At 41.0% G+C, this 18462-nt stretch overlaps 1 protein-coding gene across 1 annotated transcript; it reads left to right on the plus strand.

The window, feature by feature from the left end:
• Positions 1-186: 186 nt before the first annotated feature.
• On the plus strand, positions 187-7738 carry BLOC1S4 (biogenesis of lysosomal organelles complex 1 subunit 4). Its single transcript, XM_074146675.1, has 5 exons — positions 187-451; positions 866-937; positions 1964-2065; positions 2547-2681; positions 5969-7738. Exons 1-5 carry the CDS (start codon positions 236-238, stop codon positions 6065-6067), a joined length of 624 nt encoding a protein of 207 aa, XP_074002776.1. The 5' UTR covers positions 187-235; the 3' UTR covers positions 6068-7738.
• Positions 7739-18462: the final 10724 nt, after the last annotated feature.

Raw genomic sequence — 18462 nt, forward strand, 5'->3', positions numbered from 1 at the left:
TTTCTGTCCATTGGTTGGGACTCGCGGGAGGCGGCCAGAGGCGAGGGCAGCACCTCTGGGCCCGGTCACCGCTCCCGCTCCCGGGGTGAAGGGGCCGAGGGAGGCCCCTACGGAGGCCGCGGGGCCGCGCCGCTCCCGCCTCTGCCTGGCGGGAGTGCGCCTGCGCCGGCCCCGCCCCGCTCACGTGAGGCGCCGTTGGCCTGGCTGAGGCGCGGAGGGGGAGCGCGGGGCCGGGATGGCGGCCGCCGCAGGAACGGCTGAGAGGGCTGGGGTCGACCCGCCGGCCGCCTGTCCCAGCGGCGCGGACAGCGGGAACGTCTCCCAGAGCCACAGCAGCGCATCCGGCCTCGGGGAGCCGGAGGACGAGGACGCCTGGGAGGCGTCGCTCGGCGCTACCGCCGCCGCCTATTCCGCCTACCTGCTCGCCGACCGCAGCCTCTTCAGCGAGCAGGTGAGGGGACGGGGCGGGCGGGGGTTTCCGCACCGTGCCTGCGGCCTGGCCTGCCGGGCTCCTTGGGGAGAGGGTGCAGCCGCCCGGCCCTTCCCCTGCGGCCGCCCGGCCCCGCCAGCGGGTGTCCGGCCGCGTCGGGGAGCGGGTGGGACGGGGAAGGGGGCTGTCACTGCGGGGGCGGCCTTAGAGAGCGGGGCGGCTCGACACGCTGAGCCGGTGACAGGGGCTCCGTGAGGTTTTGTGCGGGACAAGATGTACCGGTACGCCTAGTCACCTTGCGCTTAACGCGGGCAAGAGATGGGAAAGCTGTGGGATTTCTGTTAAACTGCCTTTAGTCGGGCTGGTGTCTGTACTTGGAGGTTTTCTTTGGGAGAGTCTCTTTTCAAGTACCTTTAAAAGATTTCTTCTTTGTAGATAGAAAGCTTAGACAAGAGTTTAGAAGATTTGCTGACCAGAGTGGATGAATTTGTGGGAATGCTGGACATGGTACGTATAACTTGCATGTAGCTTGTTTTTGAAGTCAGAATACAGTTTAGCATGCACTCTGTCTCATTTAAAAACAAGAGATGGGAAGCTGTCTTTGGTCTAGGCAGACAGGTTCTGGTATGAAAACACACTTAATAGTTAAATAGTTAATGGATGAAAACTTCTGAACTTTCATGTCACAGCAAAATATGACCATATAGCTTATATAACTGCATATTTACGTGATTCTGTTGGTATATTTGTCCTTTACATACATGGAATCCAATTTTGAGTGGCACAATGCTAGATACTTGAAAGGACAGTACAATATTCTGCTTCGCCTTTAACAAAACCCATCCTCTCTGGGTTTTGTATCTAATCTAAAGTATCTAATCACAGTTGCCAAACCTCTAAAGCTAGATTTGTCTTTAGGAGACCCTTTCATCAGAAAGGCAGCTTTGTTTTCACTTTCACATGGGAGGAGACGGGGAGCTGAATGGAAAGTTTCTATAAGCTGACACTAGTATACAGGCTGTCTTTTGAAGCATAGCACGTGGTTCTCTTGCATTACTCTAAGGGGAACTTTACTGGTTGGTTTTAGTGTTTTTTTAAGCAGTAATAAAAAAGATTCTGTGCCCTGGCTGCTTTTTTTTTTTTTTTTTTTTTTTTAGCAAAGGTGAGGAAATATACAGGTAGTAAAATTTAAGTAAAACTTAGTTTAATATATTTGATTCTTTAGTGTGTCTTGAGAAATGTTACATCTCTTAACTCTTATAAGGCTGAGGCAGCCTATTTTTAATACAATTTTAAAGGCAAATGTTTGCCTATGCAAAATAAATTTTGTTCAAAGGCAGTTACTAAACTGTACAAAGAAGCTAGCTTATTAGTTTTAATCTAGGCTTTTTGTGCTAATACTAAGCTAGTATTTTTAAACTATGAGTTTTAACCTGTTTATTCTGGAAACTAGAACTGTGCTCAGATGAAATGTACTACTTAACGCTTTGTTTTATTCATTGACTTTCCTGTTGTTTCTTTGAATCGTTTTAGATTCGAAGTGATTCCTCTCAAGTTGTCAATGAAAGTATACCCCAAATTTACACAAAAGCTACAGAAATGAGACAGATATACAGGAAGATTGACAAGCTAGAGGTATGTATTTGATATCTTCGAGATCTATTTCGTTTCTCAGTAACTAATAGTACCACTTTTTCTTCTTCTTTTTGATGTTTGGGGTTTTTTTTATTTACAGTTTCTTTTAAAGTTATTGTCTAGGGAGCTATTTGGAGACTAGTAGAACGAGAGGTTTGTTCATCTCTGGTAAAGCTTCAAAACTGTGATTCAGATCCTTGGTCCCACTTTTAGTAGAAAGGCAGATAGAAGTCTAAATTAGTTATTTGAAAGAAAAATAGGAAAAGGAAGACTGATTGTTTAACCTGGTTTTGCAGTCTTTTAAGTATCTCAAGTAATTTTTAGCAGTAAAATGGATTTGTTGTAGGTGGAAGGGAAATAGAGCATGGAGTTTTTGACTCCTCGCTTAAGTTACGGAACTTTCACCACAGTTGTGAAATAGATAATCCTGTTTTAAATTGTTGGTGAAAAAGTTGGATTTCTTTGGGTTTTTTCACGCTAGGCATTTGTGAAGATGATTGGAAACAGCGTAGCTGGACTGGAAGAACGGGTCATAAAGGCAGAAACAGACCTTGGAGCTTTTCCAAGCACATTCAAGAAAATCTTGCACACAATCAGCATACCATCCTTCCTTAATGTAAGTAAGCTTTTGTTAGCATGTGACTGACTGGCTTAGTTGCTCTGCTTACCAGGGTGGACGATTAAAATAATAAGTAGTTTGTTACACATATATCTGAATTTAACTGTAAAACTCCTATATACTGTATTAGGGTTTTTGTGAAGTTCTCAGACTTAATTAAAAAAAAAAAAATAAACCAACCCAAATACAAATTCTTACAAGGATTTGTGTAACTTTCCGAAATGAGGATGAATATACCAAGAAGGGAACGTGGAGGGTGCAAACAAGCACGTAACACACAAGCCTTTATATTAAAGCATCCCTGATGTCTGATGGTATCTAAAGGAAGCAGGAAGAGCCTGTATTGACAGTGCTGTCAAAGGATCATACTGCATTAATAATATACTGCAGAAATGTTATCAAAAAAGGAAATGAAAGCTACACTGCACATTATTTTTAAAATAAAGGTTCTCTCTGTACTCAATCCACACAGTTCAGTAATCACATAAGCAACTTCTTAAGCTTTCTAAGAATGTGTTTTTCTATGTCTTTCCTTGATATTACACATGGGCTGTTTCTCTACAAAAGACTTCAAGTGCTCCGTCTAGTATGTTTCAAAGAGATACCTCACCTAGCCTTAAACTGGCAGTATGCCGTAGTTTTAAAATAACCTTCTGGCTTCAAAATAAAAAAAAAATCTTATGTACACCTGACGGGTCTTGGCATCACCTGCCAATACACCATTTATAAGTACTCTTCCTTGCATCTTGTCAACCCCCAGATTCTTTCATTTATCTTTTCCAATATTAATGCTGTACTAGCTCAGGTTTTTGTATCATAGTACTCACGAGAATGATGAAATTAAGTAGGTTTGCAGAGGGGGAGAGGAAGACAGTTGTGGCTGTTTGAGGTATTTTTGTTCCTGCATATTGCAAGCGTATGGCAGAGGAGAGAAATAGATGTAAAAAGAATACGTATTGTTTTGGTAAGATTCAATTCAGGAAACCTGTTTTTCACTGCTGTTTTCATGCTGTCTTTAAGTTATTTAACTTGTCATTCCTTCATTTTTTTTGGTGTTTAAGGTGAAAGTGATGTCATTTTTTTCCTTTTTAAAAAACAACACAAAGCTGCTGTTTATGGGCCAGGTTCAAAATCAAGCAACTACTGTGGTTGCCTTGAATATTCAACAGTATTTTTTATTTCATTGCTAAAAACGGTTGTCAACCACAGAATTATAATCTTCATTTGAAAAATTTGAGAGTTCTAAGAAAGTGCTTTTTTAGTGCCGCATGGGAACATTTTGTCAGTTTAGCAGTTTGACCACAATTAATAAGGTGAAAAGTCCTTGGAAGTGTCAGCAAACTGAGTTTGGCATGTCCAGTGGTTTCTTGGTTTGAGTATGGATAGCAATAAAATCAACTCTCAGAAATTACTGGTATTAATTGACTAACTAAAAGGCAGGTCACTGTTCTGCAGTGGTACTGAGTATTTCAAAGTAAAAGATTTATTTTCACTAGTAAACACAGGCATGTCTGAATGAAAATCCCTATAGAGATTTCTCCTGATGTCTAACATTTAACTAGCTCGCTCAGTCCTTTGGAAAAGAAGGCTATACTGGTGTCATGATTTTTCACTGTAGCTGTAGTTCATGTTTTCCTGCTACAATTTTAATTTAGTCGAGTCCCCTCGCTCTCTTCCCATTTAAATGTATCTGTTTCTTTACACAAAGGATATATTTTGTATTACTCAAGCTGTGTTTTTGTAATCCCCCTTTCAGATTTTGCCCAAAGTTCTTCCCTTGTGAATAACAGGCAGTGTAAAGTACAGTACTGTAAGACTTCCAGTGTCACTAAGGATAGAGTAGAGTCTCTCAAAAGTTAAAAATGTCTGTTAAGCAGCTGCAAAAAAAAACTATTCATAAATGTGTACTTAGGCAACTGTGGTTACTGTGCCTGTCCATAAATTGCCTCACTAGGTTGAAATGATCCCCTTCTTGCACATATGCAAATATAGTGCCTCTTAAATCAGTGTGATAAGGTCACAGGTATTCTGCAACTCAGTTTCCCTTGCTGGCAAGGTATTTAGTCATAGGGTAGTGCAGGATAGGAAATCATTTTTCAAAACAGAACTTTGTTTTTACAATTCACAAAATTTCAGATATAGAGAATGTTGGATAATACCCGCTATTTATAGATCCGATCTTTATATTTTTTTTATTTCATTACAACTTGAATGGCAAACCAAACTTATTTCAGAGAAATTAATGGTATCGTAAAGTTAAATATAATTTACATGTCATAAATCAGTGATTTGGTATATAACAGGAGATTTCATATGGAGTACAAATATACAGCTCAACTGAATAATGGAAAAATTCCACTTAGATGTTTTGTAGGTAGGTCTAATTATATCTTCATTTTGGTATTGTAAAAACCTTCCAAACTCCAGGTATACTAATGCTATTTGGTATGCTTTGAACTTTATTATTGGTGAAGACTCTTAATTTCCTCATCACAGACAGGCAGAAAAGTACCTGAAGAACTCTGAAGACAAACTGACTGAGATCCCTGCACAATAGTTCATCAAAATCTTTTCATGAATCTAAAATAATTTTTAACGGATCTAGTCTTGATTTCAAGCTTTCTATTTAAGGCCAGATATTGAAAATATACACTGGGTGTGTGTTGCTCTGCAGGAAGGGTGTTCCATGCGGGAAGGCTGACACAATAGCCAGTAGGGGTCCTTGCTGTTGTCTCTTTAAATGAGCCAATTGGTATAGCAAAACAATGTACACTTAATATGTAAATGAAATGTGTACGCTTTTCCTGAGAAACAGTGTAACAGCTCTTTTCCAGTCCACTACCATATTATTTTTAAGGGTATGTCATACTTCATATATTCTAACATATACTTGATGAAAAAGCTCAGCAGGAACAGTAAACTTCTCAAAAGAAACATTTGCTAGGTGTATTTCCATATGAAGACTTTTTTAACTAAGCACATGAGAACACAGGCTACAGTTAACTCAAAGCGGCTGAGGAGAACTCAAAGGCTGGAGAAGGAAAGGTAAAGGTATATGGCTTTGGAAGGATGAAGGTTACAATGACTATACCATCAGGTGGCTGCTTTTCTTCACTAACATAAAGAATATGCCAGACTCATCTGAACTATGATTACAAATTTGCCTGACTAAGGAGATACGCCTTTAAAACTTTTCTTGTCTTGCATTTTAGCTCTGTTGGCTTTGTTTTAAAACTTGCTTTTTTTTTTTAAGAAGGTGAAAAATAAACTTATCTTATTTGCAGAAGTCGTCTTCCTCACGACAACAACAGACCCTCTATGAACCTCCAGTCCTCTTCAAGACTGAAGACTATTTTCCATGTCTTAATGAAGGACCTTATTGATGATTTTTACTTTGGGATTGATATGAATCAGCCAGAATAGAAACAGCCAAGTGAACAAAAGAAATGCTAAACCTCAAAATAGCTGCATTTCTGAGCATTATTGATGGCATATTGCCATTCTGATTCTCATTGTCTTCCTTCAGGCAATATTTTCAGGTAATCTTTCTTTGTGTACATTATTTCAAAGGTCTTCCTTAAACACAGTATAAATTTTCGTATTATATTGGGGAAGGAACTTAAGAATACTTCGGCATTTTTATTTTTAAATAGGGAAATAATAGGGAACGTTATATATAAATCTTTTAACATAAATATCTGTGCTGCTGCAAGTGTAAATAGCTATACGACAAGGATGGGGCTTTTTTGGGTTTTGTTGTTTTTTCTTTTTTTTTTCCTAATGTACTGATTGAAGTGAAAGAAAACTGCATAAAATCTTGTACTCCCAAGTTTTGGAACCTGGTCCCTGCAGTTTGTACAGAGAAATGCACCACATTGGGATGTACAAGTTGCAAGGGGAGGACTTGGAAGATCAGCGAGGAGTCAAGGACGTGGCTCAATACTTGGTGAGCTGGGACTAGATCATGTGCAAACATCTGGCCTCCACTGGTGTTCATTAGGTCACAGTGACCTGAGCATCTAATTATTGCAGAATTGTATTGTTTGATGTGTAATCAGGTGGGCATGATATGTGTGTATGTGTATATATATATATATATATATATATATATAAAACCTGCTGTCAGGAAGTATCTAAGTTGAGGCAGGGATGTCCCTGGACTGAGCCTCGATTGGGCACCTGACCAGGCTGTCTGCTTTTCCCTCGCAACCCTCCGTGCGGTCACTGGGGCTCCCCCCACTGATTGCAGTGTGAGTATATTATCAATAAATGAATAGCTGTCTAATCCCTGTTGTGGTCTTGCATTTCACCTGACGGTATCGAGCTGCACCATTGTTTCTGAGAATGTTTTTGCATACAGCCTTGTAAAATACCTAGCAGGTGTTAATCATAAATTTGTTGTATTCCTCTAAACAACAATTTTACCACTGCTGTTTTACTGCCTGTGTAACTTACTACAAATATCCAAAATTCAAATTTCAGAGGAATAAGGAATGCATAAGGGAAGCAACAACATCTGCTGTTTTTGTGTTGCAAGCACAGAAAAAAAGTATGCAGTTGTAGAGCAAGGATTATATATTAATACATAAAGCTTTGAAAAACATATCATCTTGTCTTTCAACACCAGCAGGGACCGGGTTCTCTACAGTATCTGAAGCAACATTTAGTAAAAATTAAAAAAAAGATAGTGAAGTCAAAATTAGTAGACTCCAAAAGCAGTTCTAATGTAAAACTTACCTGAATTTTTAACTAAGAGTCTAGAAAAATAGTTACATGCAAACATACAGAAAGTATCAGACATTTAACTGAAGAAGGACTCCCCTTTGCCCTCATACTCCTTGCTTTCATGAATACCTATGTTTCACTATTTTGATGTTCCACTGCACCCACAGTTGCATTTCCGAAAGATGCAGTACCTTTCAGTTTATACATAACTAATCCTTGAAAGCTTATCACTCCTCAGTGAAATCTAATGGAATTACATACCTATAACTTAGTGTAACAACACATGGCTACAGCCGAATACTCTTAAACGCAGTAGTACTGACATTACCAAAAAAAAAACAAAAAAAACTTTAGAACACCTTTCTAAGGTGAATCTATGGATCAACTGCTTAAATAGCAACTTTGCCCTCTGCTAAATACAATGAAAATGCAGTTATTTTTAAGCAGAAGTTGTAACTTAATATATTAAAATAATGAAGATCTCAGCAAGCTTATGCAGCTGACTTCTTTATATTAATAAGAGAAAAAATTCACATACTCTCTAGTGGGCATTTAAGTTAAACATTTTTAAGGAAAATGTAAGATACCTTCAAAGCACACCACAAACAAAAATCACGTGATTCCTATAACTACTATAGCTCTGTGTTGTAAATGCTCCAAAATATTTTTATTACTGCAAGTAAAGGACAGTACATCAAAGATTTATTAAGGAAATGCCATAAAAGTACAGACAACAAATAAATTGTAGCTTTTTTTTAATACATGATACAGAACAACAAGGTGACAGTTCATCTGTGAACTGTAGTCTATAAAAGTTATAAAACTAAGGCATTCTCATAATACTGTCAAGATCCACACATGCACTCTGCTGTCAATTTGAATGCCCTTAGCTCTCTCCTTGTTCATGGTCAGCCTCACCAAGCAGGAAGAGCAATAAAAAAATCCCAAGTCTTTACACTCAGCAAAGAAAGATTCATAGAATATTCCTTTATTCTGTCTGCTGTTGTTACCTTGTATTAGTGTAAAACCAGTAAGAGCTATATTATGAATTAGGCTCAATATTTACTATTTTTACCAGCTGAAAATAAAATCTGATCTCAAAATCCATCAATACCGATATTTGTATACCCAGAAAGCTGTACTGATCTCTTTCTCTGTACAACGTTTATCTTTCTCCTCTTGCTTGGGTTCCAAGATATGAAACCAGTAACAGTAGTGCTATGTTACCTGTTTTTAGCATGAACAGCTCTTCAGATAGAACTGATGCAAAGCAAGACATTGTGTCTAATGAGCTGAGCTGCTAAAGGTTGGTTATTGAGTGTATAAAACCAGTTAATGTTTAATATCTTACTTTTCTTCTATGACATGAAGCAAAAATTTTGAAGTCACCCTAGCAGAGATAAAAATTTTTATATTCTTAGGTACCTTTGGGGCAAATGTCTAATTGAAACTAATGCTGTGGCTTGCTAAAAGATATCTGCTTGCTGTAAGATGTATGTATATATAACAAAAGTTTCATTCACAAGATATGCAGGATGGACTGAATGTTAGAAGGCCACATTTTTTGTAAGTCCTGGGCAAAAATCGGTGTGATCTGTCTTACCTAAATATTTAGATAATATGATAAAAGGAAGTATGCCTGAAGTAGGCCCATAAAGATTGATATTTGTATTTAATTATTTTTGGACCTACACATTTTTTTCCACTCTTGAGCAATGCTACTGCGGGTGCTATAAAGCCTAAAGAAATTATAGAAGGATATAGAAAGCTTAATTTGGGTTCTGTCCTGCACAGGAACCGTTTCCAAATACTAAGATCTTGACCTGTAGAGAGCAATTCTGAGTGAAACACCTTCCAGAACGAGAAAGAAGAGCAAGACAGCTTGTATCTGCAGCTATGAAGATAACATTTGAAAATGGTAGATATTTTAAGGTTCCCTTACCAGAGAAAAAAAAGAAATTTAAGTGATGACGCTTTTAAACTCCCTCAGTTTTTGTAGGAAAAATTCTAGTCTCGGACCAGCTACCAAGAAAATCCTCTATGCCCAGAGAGAAGCCCTGCCTTGAAACACCAAAATCCCTTGTCAGATTTGCCAATGGTCAAAGAGGATACTCTTTCCATAATCGGGGGTTAATAATCTGTGTAGCCACTGCAGCGAAATCCATCAGGAATGAGGAGTTGGGATTCAGAGCCTTGTAGGAGCTGGGTTAGTGGGGCAGCCTGTGCTGCAGCAGCAGAGCAGAGGCTTTGTGGAGGCTGCTTACGTAGATTCTCCTTTAAGCCGATGGGTGGTAGTACAGCCTAAAAGTGGTAATACAGGCTCCAGCTCATCTCGAAGATTTAGGGAATTTTCTTTGCCTTCATGCTTGAGGTTATCTACTCACAAACTTTTAATGCTGGTCATTTTCAGGGTTTTGCAAAATGGTATCAGTAGTATTCGAATTACGCATGATGATCAATGTCTTAGAAGTGCTAATGAGCATGCAAAGAAGAAAAAAGGGAAACAGAAGGTTCTGCTCATGGGCAGTACTGAACAACGCTGGTGAGACGGAATGCAGTCACCTGTAGATACATAGTTTGAAAAAGAAAAATTGAAATAATGCCTTTGGAATTACACCAGACAAAATGAAAAGACAGGAAAAACAAAGTATCCTGCCTGAAATCCACATGAAAGACTCGAAATGTCATTTAATTGTCATCTGTTTCTTACAGGTCAGCATTTTCTTTACAAGTAAGTGGTCTAGAAAGCAACCTTTAAAAAGGAAAAAGCAATACCTGAAATTCCTGCAATCATAGGACTTTAAAACTGAGAGCTGGCGCTAAGTGTGACGGGAACATCTGAAATGTTTCTCTGAGCGAGAGTCAATCTAAAAGGTTTGCAGAGAACTGCAGACTAGCAGAAAAGTTGGTTCGGATTGATTCATACGAAAAAAAGAAAAGAAAAAAAGGTATGGTAAGAACCTTGTGCAGAAATGGGCATAGCCAGGAGATAAGCCAGGGCAAATGCTGAGTCGTAAGGTGGTGACAGGGCTTTGAGCAGCATGAACAGATGAGATCACTGAACTGAGAGGTATGAACGAAGATCCACAACAGACCTGACACACACGTGTAATTTTGTTATTTGTTCACAGTTTCTTTTTTGCCTCAGGGTGCACTCCTTCCAAGTACACAGCTTTAGGAGGGGCTTTAACCGTACTAGAAGAACTGTGAAAGGCCAGTCTGGACCAGGTCACCATTACTGCTTCTGTTATGAAAGCAATAGGACTTGCAGGTAAAGTTAGCCAGACCATTAGACTGCTGTGACTAAAAATCAGCCCTGCCAACAGTCCAGCCCCAGCATTGATGTCCAGACACAGGAGTGAGGGGTGACACCTCTCTACTCCCAGGAGTCCCCCTGAGAATGCAAGGAGAGCCAAGTGCCAGTGTGACCTGTTTCTCCTGGTGGTGTCATCGGGAGTTGTGCAGCCAGGGAAATGCTGTAGGCTTTCACCTCACTGAGCTGAGCAGCGGACTCCTTTTTCCACAAGTTGTCCTATGGAATTGGTCCTTTCCTCCACAGGGAGAGCTTTGCAATTTGTTTGAAAGTGTAGAGGGAAAGAAGAAAAAAATATCAGTGTTGGGAATAGCCTTCTTGTTGTCATTGCAGAGATGTCTGTGGGCTGTGTGTCCTGCTCAGATACCTACTTCCGGCAACGTTTTATCAACTCCAATACAATGGCTCAGCTGGTAGTGATGAGAGGTGCCCTTGTTCTTGGCATCAGTGGTTGCTGGGAATTTTTTTGGAAGTGCGCCTGTCGTATCTAAAATCCAGTGTATTGGAAGACTGTTAAGGGAAAAAATATTTATTGAGGGGAAAAGTACTAAAAATATAATTGAAAAAAAATCATGTTTTCTTTCTGGATTTATTAGCTAGACTTTTCCTGGGTTTAATTGTGTTTCCTTAGTCAAAGGAAGAAAACCACAAAGCAGTAATGCCAGAGAAATCTTGCCTAAGGAAAATCAGCTATAGTGTTGTTAGCTGACAAGGTAGCTGAGCATTGCAAACTCATTGCATGTACCAGTGAGGTAAGTCAAGACTCTGCTAAGGGTGCTGGATGAAACTGTGAGGACACAGAATCAACACTAGAAAGACATCAGTGAAAGCAGGCTGGATGGTATTCCAGTGCCCATCTCGGTTCACATTCTGGCACTCGTTAATTTGCACCAAGGAACTGTCTCTGGGTGTGAAATGGATTCTTTTTGGATCAAAGATAGCCAGAGACTTGCACCAGGAGTTTATCTGACATGCTACAGCTACTATTGGGTATTCATTCTATGCTGCTGGCCTTGAGCTAGTCTTAGGTCAAGATGAACCTCAATTAAACATTTAGCTTGACCATCAAGTTTCTCCTTACAAATCTACCTGTGCTGTGCTCAACTACTTGCTAAGACAGGCATAGCCCCTGGGTGGTGAACGGCACTTCTCAGGAGCACAAAGACTGAACCAAGGCTGTGTGATGAATGCAGATGTGATGGGGCTGGAGTTTATATTTGAGGACTTCAATGGATCACTAATATGGAAATTAAATTCATGCCAGGGAATTGTGAAGAGAAAAGCCTGATGTAAAGGTTAGGTAGGAAAGCTGCTGGGGAGGAGATGATGGAGGAGAGACATGGAGGAATAGGCATAGACCTAACTGAACTCAGACATAATAAGGAAGTGTATAGGAAATGGAAGCAGGGGCAGGTGACCCAGCGGGATGATAGACCTGCTGTTTGGTCTTGCAGGGTTAGGATTAGGAAAGCCGAGGCTGACCTGTACTTGAATCTGGTGAGGGATGTAAAGGGCAACAGGAAAGGCTTCTACAAGTACATAAACAGCACAAGGAAGACCAGGGAAAATGTGGCCCACTGCTGAATGCAGCAGGGGCCTGGCGATGCAGGACACAGAAAAGGCTGAGGTACTCGATACCTTCTGTACCTCAGTCTTTACTGGTGAGTCTTCACTGGGCTTGCCAGTACAAGAAAGATATGAACGTACTGGAGTGAGTCCAGTGCAGGCCACACAGACAATTACAGGACTGGAGCATCTCTCCTATGAGGAGAGGCTGAGAGAGCTGGGACTGTTCAGCCTGGAGGGATCTCATCAGCGTGTATAAATACCTGAAGGGAGGGAATGAAGGAGAGGGAGACTGACACTTCTCTGCAGTGCCTGCTGATAGGACAAGAGGCAATGTGCACAAAAATAAAACCCCCTTGCTAAAGCATCTTCTCTGCTGCATCCCACATCCATTTTTTTTTAACCTTGTTCCCACAAGCTTCTTTTAGTATCATCTAATTCTTGTACTGGAGGACACAACAGTCATCTGTGTTGCTCATCATCTTGTAATAATGCCTGTAATTTCCCTTTCCATTATCTCTTCCCTTGGCTGAAGAATCGTAGAATGGTTTGCGTTGGAAGGGACCTTAAAGATCACCTAGTTCCAACCCCCCTGCCGTGGGCAGGGCCACCTTCCACTAGATCAGGTTGCTCAAAGCCCTGTTGTTTTTCGTATGAAGCTTCCATGCCCTTGTTGCCTTTCTCTGATCTTTTTCCACTTCTGCTGTATCCTGAGATGAGGAAAGCAGGACTGCCTGTGTAATTCAAGGCACAAGCAAATCAGAGGTTTAAAAAGTTCCACAATCCCATTCTCTGCTGCTGCCTTTGTTTCTTCTCTAGTTATTCCCAGTATTGGATGTGCTTTTTTGTCTTCTGAACTTTTAAACTGATGTTTTCAGGACCTATCATAATAGTGTGATCTCACTCATGAGTAACTGCTCAAATTTACTTTCTGACTCATAAAGTGTTCATATACAAGGATATTTTAATGTAATGGCTAAATCTGTGTCTGTTAAGCAGGAGGTGCTTCCAGTTAGTAGGATGATGGTTTTGATAAAACAAAGGTTACTGCATAGGTGGATCTGATATCAAAAGTCACAGATTGCAGGGCTATGGAGAAGGCGGCAAAACCGCAGATGCTGTGGAGTCACTGTGTTTATATACGGATATACCTCTACTGGAGGTCAGCAGCTGGCCTTGTCATCTGACCCCCGTGTGTATTTGTGCTCACCTGGGCTGTCACTGGAATTTTCTTATCATTGCCACAGAGCAGTGGTCCTGGAAAAATGGTGTTTAACCTCAGCCCGCGATACTGTGCTGAAGCAGAGAGTCACTAAAATGTGCTACCACCATGCGCCAGGTACTGTTCAGCCCACTGCAGCCTTGGAGGAGAAAGGTAACACCTCATAGCACTGACAGACACTCTTTTCTTTGGAATGCACTCAAATCTTTTTTTGTGCCAGAAGTCCTTCAAGGGTACCCTCTCCTCCCCCTCTTTACCTTAACCCCTTTGTACCCTGAAGCTGAGCTGGCCCTTGCCCCTTGCAGAGCAATAGGGGCTCTGCATCTCTCTCCATGGCAGGGTGCAGAGGAAGCACCCTGAGCATCCACAGAGGTGGGAAGTGACACTCCTTATGGAAGCTCCTGCGTGGACCTAGTTGAGAGCAACCATGCTAAGGGTTTTCCTCAGGTCCTTTTTTGAAGCTAGAACCCCAGTAGTTTGGCCCATGTTGAGAAATATCCTGAGGCTGAAGTGGGTATTTCACTGCCCTGCTCTGGTGACATCTGTGCTCTTGTGTTCCCAGACATTTAAATGGTCAAGGACGGAACCTGAAGAATGTCAGCTGGGCAGGGTGCTGGGCGCCTTGAGAGACAGGCAGTGCCTTGCCACAGTCTCCTTTGGACAACAGTACTCCCACATTTTGTCCCTAAACCCTTTGCTTTGAATCCAGCCCTTCAGACTGTTGTTGGTGATTAATCACACACTACTTTTATCTGGCAACGTGTAGGAAGAAGTTAAAGTCAGTGACTACTCTGCAGTGACAGTCTTCTGTTTTCTGTGTGAGGGTTTTGTGGATGTGGCCACCCAGTAACAGCACTGTGCTGAGAAAAGAGAATATAGCAGAAATAAATAACCTTGCTTTTGTACCCTTGCTCTTTTCAGCTCAGTTCTTTTCAGTCTCTTCAGAACCTAAGAGTCATGGTCAAACTAGAAAGCAGAGGTGAGTATCACCTCTTGCAATAAGAATTAACATCTCTAGCTGTGTTAAAGTTGAATTGTTGTGACCTGCTACACAGCCTGGATTACTTTACAGGTGAAATGGCAATACCAGTTTGGGTCCCACAAGCAAAGCCTAGCAAAACTGGAACAGGAGGAATATTCTCAAATATTCTACCACCATTTTTGCCCCATTTTCCTTTTATCTCAATATGCAGTTTTCTACTTGCATTGATAGTCTGGTGCATCATTTTATTGTTTAGTCATGGTTCTTGTCACCATATATGATGTTATTCATATAGAATCTATTCACGTTCATATGAATCCTATTGGTCCTTAGGGTTACTTGTTAAGAGTCTCTGGGGAGAACAGATTTGTTACATTAAGTTTTGCTCACAGACTTCTGTATGTATGGTTTGACTTGCAAAGAAACTGCATAGTGTTGTGTTTCAAAGAAGGCTGGGAAGCATACACACCTCCTTGGCAGGGCTTACATATGACAGCCCTGTCACATGGCTGTCCCAGTCTGTGCGGGCGCCTAATTGTACCTGATTCATAGTAATTGGTGGAATAAATTAATGATTCAAAATATTAATGATGATAGGCATTTGTATCAACTGGACCCATCAGAGCGTGCACATGTGAAAAGGTTCATCTCAGGCCTTCTTAAATGTGTCTGAACCTGTCTGCAAGCAGTTGGGGATCTGCATGGGCAGCCCTTGTGCTGCTGCTGGAAGAGAAATCTGCAGGCTGAAATCCATGGTGCTACTGGGACCCTTGCAACACAGATAGCTGGTGCTGAGTCCTGCCTGGTGGAGATGGATACTCAGCTGTGTGCAGGCAGACTTCTGGGAAGACAATGGGTAACCTGGGATCTGCCCAGGGTTTCTTGCTCAAAAAGACATCTGTTTAATCCTGAGCTTCCACAGATTTATCCATATATGGCTGGCTGGTGGAAGCTAGTGGAGGAACATAGGAGGCTATCAGCATGTGGCTGTGGAGACTGAGTTTTATGAGACAACAGGCAGCAGCGCAATACCAGCTGGACCTGGAAATTCACACTGCCAGTTCCACCACACTGGCCTTGCTGGGTCCACATGCGCTGAGGCAATCTGTTGGGCAGCCCAAGAGTGCTGATCACAACGTGAGCAGCAGGTCACACAGGGCAGGTTGGAACGTGGTGAAGAGAAATCACTGGTGGGAAGGGATGGAGGAAGCTTCCAGAGGAGATGGGAAAGCAAAGCAGGGGAAGGATGTGGTTTACGTATGGTGGCACCAGAGGAGGTTATGGGACTCTGAGCATTAGGGTCAGTCACATCAAGGTAAAGAGAAGGGTTTGGTGTAGATAGGTGAAATGGATTTGCTTTGGCAGGAGAAAAGGGAAGACAGTAGAAGGAGGAATCAGTTTTGTCATCTGAATGTCACATATTCAGTTGGACACCAAAATTTTAGCCATAGATTTTCAGGATGCAGAAGAAATAGCTTTACTGCAGATGAATTATCTCTAACTCCCTGGTTGTTGTGATTCAAACACTTCCTTTCAAATTGCATTTTTTCTTCTTATGTGCTGTATAACCTAATTCCAGAAAGAATATTTATCACATCAGTCTTTAGTAAAGTGTTACTTCTTCTAGCCAGCCATTTTTGCTCTGTTTTCCTTTTAGCATAAAGATGGAACAATTGAAAATGAGTCAATCCACGCTGTACTTTTTTTGCATCGTTTCCAGAAACGTTTAGTAGGTGTTGCTATAGGAGGCAGAATGCTGGACTCGGATCTGATTGTGTCAGGGCATTTCTATTCCTGTAAGATAGTTTCCAATGCCCACTACTGGATAATACTAATGTTAAACTTAAATTTTCTTTGTGTAAAGGGATCATGCAGTAATTAAACAAGCATGGATTTGGAGGAGCTCTGATAGATCATAAAGCAAATGGGCAATCCCATTTGTTTCCACTCAGATTCCAGTATGTTTGATACTACCTGAAACTGGTAAAAGGATATTAATGATTTACAGTTTGCAAATTTCCCTAGCAGTGGCTTTTATTTAAGTGCTTTTATTATTTTCAAAGACTTGATTACATTCTTAATTATTGCTGTGCATACTTCCCCCAAATTTCCATCTGATAACATCAGCAATATTCATTAGTATGGAAATTTTGTCAGGTAATGTTAAAATGCTAAAATAGCCTAGCTCCCTCCTTCCTCTTTGTTTTTGTGTGTCTCAGCTTACATTGCTTTCCAGTCTGATGAGTCATTGCATTTACTTTGTACTGATACTTTTCATATTTCATGCCTGAGCAGTGATTTTGATTTCCTTGTTTTCTGATCAGGAAAGGCACCATTTTTTTCCTGTAGGTAACACTGGATTTTTGCCAGATCGGAGAAATCCTCTTTTCCAAGCTATGATTGCACAGGAGATTGTGAAAATCACATGCAGGTGTCTCTGGTCACTTTTGAAGATCTCGATAGTTTTCTTAGTAGCAGTCCAGGTCCTGAGGGGATGATGCTTTATAATTCAGCTGAATGTTATAAAGATCTAAAGCATAAACAGTATCAAATTTAACAATCAACTATGAGGATATAAATGAACATTTCAAATACCAGAGAATGCCAACTATGCAAATTTGAATTCCCTTCTACTCCTTGTCATCGCCATATGGTGGCACAGGGTATTCCTGAGCATTGAGGTAGGTACTAGGACTAGTGCAACCCAGTATTTCAAGTTTAGCAGAGCATTTTTAGAGGCTAGGCCCATGGTTTGTTCACTCCCGCAGGCAAATAAAACAGCGGCTTTCGCCTCCAAATAAAGGGCACTGATAGTACCAGCTGCAGCACTCCACCCTGCTCCTCAGCCAGCAATTACCACTCTCATGGCAGAGGGAGTGGGAAGAGATTTCCTTCTGCACCTTCCTCCTGCTCTGCTTCCTGCCTTGCTACCAGCGAAGGGAAGATGAGTGTGATCTCACACTCTGCGGTTTCCTCCTCTGGGTGGTGATCCCATCAGCGATTAGATAAGTGACACCCCCTTGGCTGATGTTTCAGCCTCGCCAGTGAAGCAGCCTCAGGAGGAGCAGTGTGTTAGTGAAGGGATGTTGTCTTCCTCACCTGCTGCTGCCACTTGTTTAAAAAGGGAAGAAAAACACAACATCTTTTTATTTCTGAGTTTTCCTTTCTTTTCTCATTGTTGAGCTCAGTCTCTGGAGTCAGATAAAGGATAATTAGAACCTGCTAAGCCAGCGGACTTGGCACAAAACCAAGTAGAACCTTGAGATTTTGAAAGGCGATGTAAAAAATTCAGAAGCTTTAACCTCAGATGATTTTTTGTGATGATGAAAAGATGAAAGTTGGAAACACGTAACTGAATTATTGTTTGGAGAGATGCAGCACTTCTGAAGTTAAATCAAAGTATTGTGTTCACCATACTTGAAGTAGTTAATATTTGCCAGACTAGCTTAGGGTATTTTGATGTAGTGGGAAGATAACAGTGGCACGGTGTGCTCACTGAATTTCACTGAATTTCACTGAATTTTTAGAGTTGGAAGGGACCATAAAGATCATCTAGTCCAACTCCCCTGCTGAAGCAGGATTGCCCAGAGCATGTCATGCTCGCACAGATAAAATGAGGCATACGCACATCCAAGTATTTTTACAGAAATACACCATGAGAACGGTTCCTATTTAACCTGCAAAATCTTGTTTTAAAATTGAAAACCTGGATTTCACTAATACCTCCTACAGATTATGTTGTAACAGTGCAGAAAGGGATTTTTTTAGCCATAAAATGTAGTTACACTTCTAACTTCCTTATCACTTGCCTGTTTCAACTTTACATACTGTAACTGGGTAAAACTTTAACAAGTATTTAGCTGTATGAATTAACCTCGTGGATTATGCCCACTGTGGCAGCAGAGTTATTTGTCAGCAGAATTTCTTTTCACAGCCTCCGCTTATCATAAGCAGCCACGATTACTAAGCT

The sequence above is a fragment of the Numenius arquata genome, chromosome 4 (genome assembly GCF_964106895.1).
Source record: "Numenius arquata chromosome 4, bNumArq3.hap1.1, whole genome shotgun sequence".
Lineage (NCBI taxonomy): Eukaryota > Metazoa > Chordata > Aves > Charadriiformes > Scolopacidae > Numenius > Numenius arquata.